Below are 13,380 nucleotides of genomic sequence, written 5' to 3' on the forward strand. Positions count from 1 at the left end.
TCTAAACTAGGTTAGAGCCAGAATGTCTGCCACATCAGCACATTTTCATGGCTTGCTTTTGCCAAGGGCTGCTAGACTTTCTACTACAGATCTCCATAAACTAAACATCCCTGAGGAGGTACGTGTCCACAATGTTAATATTGGCCTAAATCTCAGTGTGGATGCATTCCAGAAATGTTTTTCAGTGTCTTTCCCCTTCTTTATTCAATCCGCCAATCAAATCCAGCCATGATGAGCCCAGCCAAATCCTGAGAAGGACAGGATTGTAGTTAAAGGAGATTGTGTATCTTCAATCTCTTGGAGAAGGCAAGAAGATTGTAGGTGGTGTATATGTGATTCCCATCTATAAATCTGAGGCCAAAGCTACAGGTTTCAACCACCCAGTGGTTTCCTGATACAGCTGAGACTGCCTTCCTCCCAAGTCTTAATGTCCAGATTAAGGAAGCACAATCGATCATTTCAAGTTCAGGTTCTTCTTTTCCCCCCCTGGATTCTAGCTTGGCTGTGTCATTCTGTCAAAAGCCATGGATTCCAAAGGCTTTGTATCAGCTACAACAATGTTTTCCCCAAAGGCCTCTATGCATTTCTCCACAGTTTTCAGGATAATCTGTAACCTCCTGTCCAATGCCAAAAGGTGGGCTTCGGTCAACACGGGGGCGAGACGGTCTTGAAGGAGGGACTCCCTCATGATATCACTGAGTTTGTAGTCTGACTTGGCTAAAAGCTGCAGCCGTAACAAGGTGGTCTTCTTTATTCTAAAGGAAAGGAAAGATAGATTTGAGTAAGCCTGTTTATGAAAAAGAGAACCTCAAGATCTAAGCATTCTTATTCATATTTGAAACCTTGATGTGTCCAGTTTATAGCTGAACAGAGCACTTGACATACAGTGAAAAACTATTGCAAGCTTCTAATCTGTGCTTGCTCCAAATCTAAGCTCCAAATCTAAAGAAGCTCAGTCCTCTAATCTAGATCAGGGGTGTCAAACTTGCAGCCCATGGGCCGGAATGCCTCACACACAGGCCACGCCTACCCTGGCTCCGCAAAGGTAAAAAAGTCATGATAGGTCACATGACGTGATCGGGTTTGACACTCGTGGTCTAGATTATGGGTGTAAGGAGTTATTGGTTACTTTTCTTGGTTTTTATTCTGGTATAATAAAAGGTTTGTTCTCTGTTTGATGCCGCTTGGCCCATTCCCTATCGGCCTTTTTCATATTTTCCCATTTTAACATATTTGAAAAACAAAATAAATGACACAATGGAAAAAAAGAAAATGAGAAAGGACCCAGTGGACGAAAGGAACAATATTAGTAAGTAAATAGAATTTACAATTTTAAAATCTCTAAACATCCATTGAGTTATGTTATTTATATTATATTAATATCACCATTTGTCATTACCTGAAATAATTGCACATGATCTTCTAAAAAAGTAAAAGAATCATAAAAGATAAGTATAAATACTAAAAAATAATTAGTAAAAATTAGTGCATTCCCTCCCATTGCATGTGACCTATCCATAATTGCAAAAAGAGATGAATAATAAATGCTGGAATTATGGCACAGAATGAATATCTTATCATATCTGGTGGTCATGTAAAAAATTAAAAGCATTGGAAGGAAATACACATAATTATTTACAAAATTCTTTAAAAGAAAGCTTGATCTGAATCCTCAGGGTTAAAAAATAAAAAAACCCACACCAAAAGAACTCCTACTCTAGAAGTCTTTCCAGAACAAACAAGCAAACAAATAAATAAAAGAATCTACTGAGATAATGCTGTTAGATTTAAGGACAACAATATCAGTTTGGGAGCTCAAACTTGAGGAATATGTAGCAGTAGTAAAGTTAACACAATATATCCAGAACAGATGTTTGAGTAAATTGAAGCAAAATGATTCTCCTTACCTATTACCTGTCACACAGCAAGGGAATCCCACAATACTTACACCACAGTTTTTAAGCGGAAAATATCCGCTATAATGACAATAACCATTAGCAGTTTTAATGTTTCTGAATGATTCAATGTAATCACCCTATCATCCTTTTTGGCAAACTAAAGGTGATCATTTCAGGGTAAGAGGGGGAGAAAAGCCCATTTAGAGCATATAGACTTGAAGGGCATTTAAAAGATTTAGTGGCAGCCCTATAATTATAAACCAGATGGATTTGCAAGGTGTGAGTAATGAACCATTCTTGAAACCAGACCTGGAGGCTCTATATATCTCTATGGCTTCAGATTATGCTTTTGGCACTGGCTTCTATAGAATTTTAGAGGGGACATAGTGGAAATTTGTTAGTTGTGCTGGAGGAAGAAACCCAGAGGATGAATAACTCTTTGTCCAACTTCTTGAAGGACTAGCTGTTGATTTATATGAATTAATAAAAGAATAACCTGGAGATGACACAGGCACTACAATTTATGAGTAAATCCTACACCCCAAAATGACTGCAGGGGGACACAAAAGAAATGGATGAAGTTTTGGTTCCTTTTAGAAGCCGATAAAGTCTTAATGTTCTTGACAGGGATCAAAATGAATGCCTCAATTTCCTTGTGCTTTGATGAATAGCAGGTCTGAAAAGGAAGGGGTGTATATCCAGTAAGGCAATGAAATCTTAGTGATTGCATGCAGCTTGGAGTTCATTGTAGTCTGAGTTGGAGATAATTTTTAAAAATATTTATTTATTTATTTAATTTGCCACCCATCTCATAGCAAATGACTCCGGGCAGCTAAAACAACTGCAAAATAATTTTGTTAAAGGTGCTAGATGTTTAGAAATCAACCCAAAACACACACCAACACACACAGAGAGACAGTTGAACAAATGCAGCATTGCCCAAGGTGTGAAACCTTTTTTCCCCTGGTTCTTTAGGACTCTTCACTTTCCAGATGGTGAATCTGGGAGATAAAGAGGAGTTGGGAAAATCTTTTGGTGATTGCTTCATGTACTAACAAGTTGGACTTCTTGAACTTGGCTTGCTTTATTTAGCATCGTTAGGCAAAACATGTGATTACTTGCTTGGTAGCTGCCCAGGCCACAACATGTAGCCTTTCTATGTAACTAAACTGATGTGGAAAGGCAAGTACTTACATGCAACACTGCTTAAGTGGAGCCAAGATGGAGATCTCATCATGGGAATGTTTCCCAAATCTGCAAGAACAAAAAAAGTAAATGCCAGTGTTAAGGGCACAGCAAACAATCCAGGATGCTGGAAAAGAATGTCTTTCAGAGTGGTCAATAGGAGACAAAGGCTCAACTTGATACTGACTGAATTTGTATCCAAAATCCAGGCCTAGGGAGCTGAAAGAAGCTTGACAGAATCAACAGATGGCAGCATCTAGCCAATGTTGGCTGAGCTTGGAAGCTAAGCAGAGACAAGTCTGATTCATATTTTGGTCTGGGACCATTTAGGAATTGCAGGGTTGTTGGCCCAAGTTGGAACGAAAGAAAATATTCTGAAAAAGGGTGTGAGAAACCACTTCTTTAACATCGCCAAGAAAACGGTATGAAGCATAACCGAAGGGTGTGTTTATTGTATGAAGCAAGCCTTATCTCTTGCCTCGTGACTTCACAGTCAGCCTCTACTATAACTCTGGCCTTATTGTTCCCGAGGCCAAGGATAGATGTGCCACATTTTTGAAATCATAGCTCCAGCGAGCTCCAATATTGCTAACCCCCATTAGCAAGTCACTTGACAATCTATCCTGGGGGTGGGGGGTGGGAATTGGATTTGCTAGTTTGCTGCACAACCTCGTGCCACTAGTCATGCGGCCTCTAGTTTCATAAGCCCAAATGTCCTACAACGAGAGAGGTGACTTGCTGGCCAACCCAGACTTCTATCAATCCCAACCCCAGGAACTGCGGATGTTGAGAGCGGCAATCTTGCAACAACTACAGAACCAGCCATTGCCTGTCCTGCTCTAAAAGAGAGAATTTCCTACGCTGCACTGATATTCATATGTGATATTTCTGCTCTGAAATCCTGCAACTAAGAAATTACATAACTGATAGGAAATACGCGGCTGTATTCATATGAACTGGTTTAAAATCAGTTGCAAACTGCATCCTTTGAATTGGATCAAGTCCCTATTGCAGCACTGATTGACTACCATTCCTGAATTCTTCTTCTGACAAGGTGTCTCTCTCTCTCTCTCTCTCTCTCTCTCTCTCTCTCTCTCTCTCTCTCTCTCTCTCTCTCTCTCTCTCTCTCTCTCACACACACACACACACACACACACACACCACTTCCTTGGCTTCTTTCCAAGATCTTGTGAATAGTACTTGACTATATATGCTCAGAATTTCTTAGTGCTCTGGGTTAAAATTAATAATTTCTCAGGCTCCCCAGAAAGACCTAAGCAGCTTAAAGCCAATACAGACTGCAGATTATTGGAATGCTCATGTCAGGTGCATTGATTTCCATTCATAGCTGAAAAGCTCAGGTAATATCAAGTCAGCATGTATCTCATTTAGTTCTATCCTGCTTAGAAAGACTAGAGCACATGTATGAGATCCATGGAAAGACGGAATAAAACTTGCCTTATCTCATATTTGGCACACTAGCTAGGGCTATTAGTAATATCTGAAGTCCAGAGGTCCTCCAGCAGGAGCCATAATTCAGCACTGTTCAACATCTACACTGTTCAGCATCTACATGACGCTGTTGAGAGGGGCCATCTGCTTGCATGGGTTCAGGTATCATTAATACTGAAATGATAGTTGTACATCCCAAACCCAGGATGAACAGGAGATATAGTCTAGGTACTTTGCATCTTGGTATCAGGAGGTTTCTATACCCATGAGGTCTCTGGATGGATGGAGCCTGAGGCTTCCCATTCGGACTCTAACAGTCATCAGGCAGTGTGATATGATCTTGACAGCATCACATGGCTAGGGTGAGTATCTACTAAATATCACCAAACTGTGTCAATGAGTGACTTCATCCTGTGGCGTCATGTAGACATGAGAGTCAACAACTTTGAGCCCTACAGTTCAGGAAATTTAAGCTTGGCCTCCCCCCCCCCCCAAATCAAAGCTGACTGAAACTGGCCCTGGAGAAAGAAGAACTAACACAATACTGAACCTTTCACTCTTAGCCCTGTCAGTCTAGAAGGATACTTTAATCAATGATATTGAAAGTCATTGAGAGATTGAGGAAAACAAGGACCAGCAGCACAACTATCCTGGTTCTGCCAGAGATCATCATCAAAGACAATTAATACAATATCTGTATTGCATCCTGCCCTGAAATTCAGTTGAAGAAGTCCAGAGAATCCATTTCCTCCTTCAACCCTCTAAAGGTACAACCTGACCATCTTCTCAACAATATCCTCCAAATCAGGGAGCTTGGAGACTATGAAAATTTTCCACGTCAGCAATGCCTCTTGAAGAACAGGGACACCAGGACCTCCTTCAAGGCAAGCAGAACCACCCTCCCCCTCAAGGATTGATTTATTTAACGATCATACAGACCCAACCGTATTTTTGTCAAATTCAGAGTTGTAAATTTACCCTTCCAAACCCAATAACTGAATTAAATACTAGCCAGTAAACAAGTTCAATGGAGCTGCCCTTCCACACATGTAGAAGGTATCAATTTCAGGAAGGCCAAAAGGCAACCTACAGGCTTGATATGCAGCTGGCTACAAATCAGTTCCTGGCTACTTCAGGGACATCCGGAGAAGCTTCTGCCAAATTCCCTGGAGATGCAGGCCTGGTCATTATCAACATTCCAGGACAAGAGGATCAAACATTCTGGCATAGTACAAAGGAACATCGATTGCACTATGAGCAGCTTGAATGTAGCTAATTTATTTCTGCTGCACATGAACCTGGCCAATTACCGCTTGTCCTGAAGTAGGTCAGTTTAAGGCAGTTTCTAGGTCTCCTCCCTTCAAAGAAAGTGTGGAGGAAAAAAGTGGGAAGGAAACAGGGCTATCAACTCCTAAGCAGGTAGGAGTTTTAGTTTAACTTGGGATTTTATCATGCAGTATTGTCTAAACCAATTTTATGTCTGATTATATTTTTGCAATCTATGTAACTGAAGTCCAGTTCTATCTGAAAATTGTCAAGGCCAGTACTTAGGTGGGGAGAATGCTGATAATGGGTAGTAGTTGCCTTACCCTCTGGCGTTATCCAAATGAAGCAAAAAACCCTCATCTCCAAACTTTGTAAACATCTCGTAATGATGGCGGTCCATGTTACCTTTCAGAAGACAAAAAAGAAGAGCATGGAAAACATACGCATGCAGACCCACTTCCAATATTTAAATACAGAAATTAGCCTGGTTCCTTAGATTAAGAACTGCTGATGAGAGATATCAAACCCTTTTAATGTGGGAGGACCAGCAACTTAAGCAGCTTACAGAGAGCTTTTGGGTCATGTAGGCTGACAATTCAGGATGCAGACGCAGAACTGGGTTCCTTAACATGGATTCGTTGACTTTATTATGCTTTCCTTATGGCCTGTGGGGCCTTCTTAGCTCAGCTTGCAGCTGGGCCCAAGTGAATTCTTTGGATGGGGTTTAAAAACTGGACTCAATTTGAGTTCCTGGTTATACACACGTATTAATGCATGAAATGTCACTATTTTCTCCCAGAAACTAGCATGACCGTCAGTATAATTTCACGATTGCCTGTTCAGAGGAAAACCTCTTGAGTTACTTTAGATTTACAGCCAGGTCAGTGTGTATACACAAAATTGCAGCCTCATTTGTTCTGTAGTTCTGTTAATGTTGCACGTTGTGGTCAATTAGGCTTTACTGCTATGCTGCGATCCAGCTAGAAACCACCATTAACAGGAAAGGCTATTAATCTTCAAGGCATGTACATTCCGGATTCTATATTAGGACTCCAGGCTTTTCAACTATTTAATTATTCCTTCCTCTGGCTGAAGCTCAGCGGAGGTAAGATATGTGGTTTCCCAAAGAGGCCAAGACTTTGACATTTGAAAGTCTGGTAAAAGTGTGCAATATCCTTTTGCCCAGTAGAGGGGAGCACAGCTGGACTGCTTTTCCTAAGTAGTGTAAATTTGGGATATATAGCACGGGTCTCCCACAGTCCCCTGGTCATTGCTTTTACATTCTTTTGATTTAAAAATTAAAGTATTTCCTGAGATATACACCAAGTCCTGCATTAATGCAAAAAAGTCCTATTATATTCAATAATTCAATGCTTTGTTAGTATATGTGTATACAACTGTCTTGGGAGAAAAAGGTACCCTCCCCCAAAAATTGTGTGGCTAGAAGGCCTGTTGGGAGGTAAAAACAGTTATGAGAAGCAACGTTACCCATTTGCCTTCTGAAGGCCATCAAGGAATGGCAACCATTTTCCAAGGGAGCTCACAGTAATGTCTCAAAATTCCAAACAATTGACTGGAGACTTTGCTATACATTATAAAACACGTTTGCTGCCTGCTGCCAAATTCTGGAAGAATACACGATGGAAAGCAAAACATTTAGAAGGCTTGATCTGGCATGTCAACATCATTGTGAAGTTAATCCATTGCAATGGACTAGTAGTAGACAAAATCTCTTGCCATAATGCATCTGGCATTTTTTAAATTGCCAATATCTAAACTGGAATGGATCAGTCAGTGGATGTGTAGCTTTTTTTTCCTTTTGTATGACTATATAATATTCAAAGCACAGAGAAAGCATAAGAATCAGTACACCCGGGCTAGGATCTGAGGAGAGAGACTACAATTTTAATATTTGCTTTTGCTATGTTTCTATCCGATGTAATTTGGCCATTGCAGATAAAAAACAAAAACAAAAAGCCAAGTACAAATGGAGAGTTTGAATGCTAAAATGATGGACTAAGCCAAGAAGCTTCCTGGATGATCTGGGGCAGTCATTGTTTTTCAGTGAGAATGTTGTGAGGATAAAATAGAATTAATTGTGCAATGAACCATCTTTTGCTCTTGGAGAAAACATTAACACCCCCCCACACCTAAAAAAAGTATTGCTTTCTATTGGATTATTGATACATTGTTTGTTGTTATTGTTCAGTCACTAAGTCGTGTCCGACTCTTTGTGACCCCATGGACCACAGCACACCAGGCTTCTCTGTCCTCCACTGTCTCCTGGAGTTTGTCCAAATTCATGTTCATTGCATCATTCAACCATCTCATCCTCTGCTGTCCCCTTCTCCTTTTGCCTTCAATCTTTCCCAACATCAGGACCTTTTCCAATAGGTCCTCGCTTCTTGTTAGGTGGCCAAAGTGTTTGAGCTTCAACATCTGTCCTTCCAGAGAACAACTAGGGTTGATTTTCTTTAGGATTGACTGACTGGATCTCCTTGCAGTCCAAGGGACTCTCAAGAGCCTTCTCCAACAATACAATTTGAAAGCATCAATTTTTCGACACTTAGCCTTCCTTATGGTCCAATTCTCACAGCCATATATATTGCTACTGGGAAAACTATGGCTTTGACTATATGGAACTTTGTTGGCAAGGTGATGTCTCTGCTTTTTAATGTGCTTGCCGTAGTCATAGTCATAGTTTGCCAAAGACCAAGCATCTTTTGATTTCATGACTGCAGTCACAGTGGCAGTGATCTTGGATATATAGGATAAGGATTTTAGCTAACCTCTTCCGCTCTCCACATTGAAATCAGAGAATTCAGCTCAGAAAGCCTGGAAAGTTTTGAATTTATCAGCATGTTCTAAGCCAGCTGTATTTCATGACACATGAAAAATTTCCACTCTTGGACAGATCCATGAGGATCACAATCCCTCCCTCTTCTTACTTACCTATTAAGAAGTCAAATATGGCCATGTCAATGATATTGAGTAGCCGGCTGCCACTGCTGTAAGGATAAATCTCCTTCATTGTATTGCAGTAGAGAGGATTTACTTCCCACCTGGGTGAAAAATCAAAGAGAAAAGAGTTGCTGCTGGCATCAGCATTCTCCCCATCCGCTGTCTTTCTGAAAACAGAGGGAAAAGGGAGTGGTGCAACACTGGACCCTAAAATAAGGTTTGGGGTCTAGCCTGCCATGTGAACCCCTGAGTCCAGGGCAAAAAGTGAATGCAGGTAATAGGCAAGGATCTTCAAAACTGTCAAGGTTTCTAAAACATCTAAAGAACATCTGTAGAGAAACTTGAGCACTCTCAACACTGTTGGGAAAAGAAGTTTCATTCATTTTCCCTCTCCTTAACACAATCATGATAATAATGGGCCCTCCACAGTTGTATTTATATTTTAAGGTAAGCCTACATTTAATGTTTTTGATTTTTCACGTTTATATCTTGATTTTCCTCAATGAACTTAAGATAATGCACATGAGAGGTGGTTTTTTGTGTGTGTGTCTTATCCCACTGCAGCAACTCAAAGGCCTCAAACCACCCGAAGAGCTTCTGTTGGCTAGGTATGGAAATAATAGCTTCAGAAGCAACATTTATCCAGACTGGGTTAGTAAGAGAATTAATTTTTTAAAGAAAAAAATTTTTTTTTACTCTTCCTACAGGCATACCCACACACCTCTTCATATATCAGCTCTTGTTGGACTTCCTGGAAGCTGTTATTTTACGACAGAAAATAGAAACAGCATTTATTACTAGCTTGGCTATGGTGGTTAGGACTTTTGGTCCAAATGCATTTGGTTGCTTCTGGATGGGCCAGATTAGGAATGCAAAATGGAGGTGCGAGCTAAGCCCAGGGAATTAAGTGAGACTTACCCTCCAGTAACAAAAGTCTTGGTGGAGCAGTGGGCTAATGCCTCCTTAAATAACACCAGCTGCCTGCAATTAGTGCAGGTTCGAGTCCCACCAGGCTCAAGGTTGACTCAGCCTTCCATCCTTCCGAGGTAGGTAAAATGAGGACCCAGATTGTTGGGGGCAATTAAGCTGACTTTGTAATAATGCCGCTTGGGGGTGTGTGTGAAAGCCCTAATAAGCAGGCATATACATAGAATGAAGGCTACTGCTAAGCTTGTAAGCCGCCCTGAGTCTTCGGAGAAGGGCGGGATATAAATGGAATTAAAAAAAAAACTCTGTCTAGGATTACATCCTTGTTTCTCTTCTGCACAAGCAGAAGGACCAAGGGCCTTTCTGAAGCTGCCCTGCTCAATAAACGTAGCATAGCATGTTTTTGAAAGCATAGCCTTGGTCTGAGCAGTAAGCAAAAAGAGAGGTCCATTTACCCACTTACTCCTCTTTTCCTGCAAAGGTATAAGATCGGATCCACGGATTAGGGATGGAGATTCGTGGTGCCAGGTTGAGAGAAGGCAGGAAAACCGAGAGGGAACCTTCCAACAGGTGAGGGTTCCCACAGACGGCGTATTCTGTTTTGCACATGTAAGGGCACTTCGCAAAGAAACAGACATTGCTGGCTATAAAGAGAGGAAGCTGTATGAGACTCAAGACTGACGCAGGGACAGAGGTTGTCCATAACAAGCCACAAGGACATTAGAATGAAGACATGCTTATTGTGAAGACATTATGCAAATGGTGTGATTGCATATTGACACCTCATGCCCATAAGTTTATTTATTTATTAAGAAAATTTATATGGCTGCCTAATTTATGGTGACCCCAGGCAGATTACAAAACACCAGTACAAAAACCAGTAAACCTCCACTCATCTGGTAACAACAATCAAACCAGTGACTTGATGGAACTCTGTATCACTCTGTTGGCAGGTCTGTTGGCAGTACCATGTCTTCAGGGCTTTTTGACCATTGTCAAAGTGAGGGCCCATCTTATCTCTGCAGGGATGATGTTCCACAGAGAGGGAGCCACCACAGAGAAGGCCCTTGCAGTAGACTGACCTCCTTAAGAGAGTGGAATCATAACAGTCCCTGCCTCTCTGTCTTGGTGGGTTGGGTAGATATGATTGGGAAAAGATGGCCCTTCAAAGTTGCATTATGTAGTAATAATAAGGCCCTTAAAACTTGGTTTTGTCATAGGGCTGTAATGTCTGTGAAATAGTTGCATTGTGTCTTAAGGTTTATAAGTATTTTTTATTTCAGTTTTTAACTATTTTAATTGCATGTTTAATGCTTTTGTTTTTAATTATTTTGAATATTTGTTTTTTGTGAGTCACCTTGTGTGATGGGAGGGCTATTTATTACTGCTTAGTACAATTATGATGTCTAAACGGTGTTCAGAGATTTAGCTGCTAGGGAAGTAGGATAGAACTAACACTTGCTCTCCCCGATAGCTAAATACGAGAGTCTTTCCAATGTGACAAATTTTCTGGGTACACAGGTTTTATATAAACATGTGGGGTATCTGTGGATACTTACACCTGGAGAAGAATATCTCAATTTTGTTGCATTTGCTCATTTGGCTAGTTAATTCAGCTTTTCCAACTAAATTTAAGATGATCAGGTTTATTCTAGTAAAGCGTGAATACTGACAAAGTTGCTCCCATTTTGCCTGGTTAAACCTAGAGCAATCCTGGTCATACAAAGTGAAAAGCAAAGCCTGGAGTAAATTTTGCAAGAATCTTATGGGTATAGCCATCTGTCAAAACACCTCAGAATCATAACAGCTGGTGACCTCTGGCTTGGCCTGTACTAGCTTGTCCACAGCTTTTAGAATGGCTGTCAAAATTTGCATGCTACTACAGTGAAGCTGAGTATTTGTATCTATTATTTTAAATTCTTAGATTGTTGTGTGGCCAGAGAAAAGCTAAAGAGGACCGATTCACCAGTAGTGCTGGAAAAAGGTAGCTCTCAGTCATGAGAGTGTTGAAAGTGATACCTCTTTAGCAGTTGAAACATTTATTCTTGTCCATCTCCAATAGAATAATTGGTTTTATTCATGCTGAGGTGGGGTACAGAAATGTGTTTCTTATTCGAGGAAGTGGAAAGGTGATATAATTTGAACATCTCAATTTAAGATGCTGCCATTGTGCTTTCAAGTCATAAATAGCTTGTGGCATGACTATTTAAGGAAACTTTGAAAGATACCCCCACTGTCCCAGATTCATCTTCCTAGAATATTGGAGCAGGCCTTCTTCTGTACAATTTCCATAATATGAAATGTATCTTAGAATTATAGGGTTGGGAGGGACTGTGGAGGTTTCTAGTCCAACCCTTTACTCAAGCAGGAGACCTTATAACATTCCAGACAAATGGTTGTCCAGTCTCTTCTTGAAAACCTCTATTTATGGAGCACCCACAATTTCAGGAGCCAAGTCATTCCACTGATTAATTGTTCTTACTGTCAGGAAATTTCTCCTTATTTTTAGGTTGGATCTCTCTTTAATGAGCTTCCACCCACTGCTTCTTGTTCTACCTTCAGGTGTTTTGGGAGAATAAGTCAATCCCTTTTTTGTGACTATACCTCAAGTACTGGAAGACATTAGGCTAGATATACCTAGTTTCCTTAACAGTCCACCGGTTTAGCTTCCAGAGTCCTCATCATCTTTGTTCTTCTTCTCCACACTCTTTCTAGGGTCCCAACATCTTTTTAATATTGTGGTAACCAGAACTGGGCACAGTATTCCAAGGGTGGCTTCATTAGTGCAGTATAAAGTGGTACTATCACTTTATGTGATCTTGATCACTTCTCTCTTTTGATGCAGCCTAGGACTACATTGGCTTTTTTGGCTGCTACAGCATGCTGCTGGCTCATAGTTAAGTAGGAAACCTAGGTCCCTCTCATACTTACTACTATACCATATGGCTCCATGTATATCTTTGTACTTCAGAAAACCTGTGAAGATGCTACAGCATCATAGTCTGGTTTGGAAGCATCACTGCTTCAGACAAGAAGGTGCTGCAGAGTGGTGAGGATGGCTGAAAAGATTATTGGCAGTTCCCTCCCTTCCATCCAGGACATAGCACAGAAGCGTTGCTTGAGCAGGGTCCGTAAGATTGTGTGGGACACTACACATCCTCCTCACGACCTGTTTTCTTTGTTACTTTCTGGGAGGAGGCTCCGTGGTATCCGAAGCAAAACATCCAGATTCAATCACAGTTTTGTTCCATACAGTATTAACCTTGTGAACTCTAAAGCTTCCTCCTTCCGTTATGTGTTCAAGATGAACAGTGATTAATATTCATATGGTACTTATATGTAAGGGTGTAGGTCTATACATATGTTGTATATAGTATGTTTAAATATGTGTTATGTATGTGTACACTTTGAGAGCAAGCAACTAAATTTCATTTTTAATGTGTGCCATTGTGCCCACAGTAAAAAAAACGACAGTAAAGGTTATCTATCTATCTATCTATCTATCTATCTATCTATCTATCTATCTATCTATCTATCTATCTATCTATCTATCTATCTATCTATCTATCTATCTATCTATCTATCTATCTATAAAGGTTATCTATCTATCTATCTATCTATCTATCTATCTATCTATCTATCTATCTATCTATCTATCTATCTATCTATCTATCTATCTATCTATCTATCT

General features: G+C 40.4%; 1 protein-coding gene across 1 annotated transcript in view; it reads right to left on the reverse strand.

The window, feature by feature from the left end:
• Positions 1-138: 138 nt before the first annotated feature.
• FAM20A (FAM20A golgi associated secretory pathway pseudokinase) overlaps positions 139-13,380 on the reverse strand; it is a 56,312-nt gene continuing 43,070 nt past the window's right edge. The window contains exons 7-11 of the mRNA XM_081315827.1: positions 10,153-10,333; positions 8,754-8,863; positions 6,125-6,206; positions 3,093-3,152; positions 139-755 (exon numbers count right to left, since the gene is read on the reverse strand). Coding sequence (XP_081171953.1) covers positions 494-755; positions 3,093-3,152; positions 6,125-6,206; positions 8,754-8,863; positions 10,153-10,333 — 695 coding nt within the window. The 3' untranslated portion in view covers positions 139-493. The remainder of the gene's footprint in view (positions 756-3,092; positions 3,153-6,124; positions 6,207-8,753; positions 8,864-10,152; positions 10,334-13,380) is intronic.

Source organism: Vipera berus (assembly GCF_964194415.1).
Source record: "Vipera berus genome assembly, chromosome: 2".
NCBI classification, from domain to species: domain Eukaryota; kingdom Metazoa; phylum Chordata; class Lepidosauria; order Squamata; family Viperidae; genus Vipera; species Vipera berus.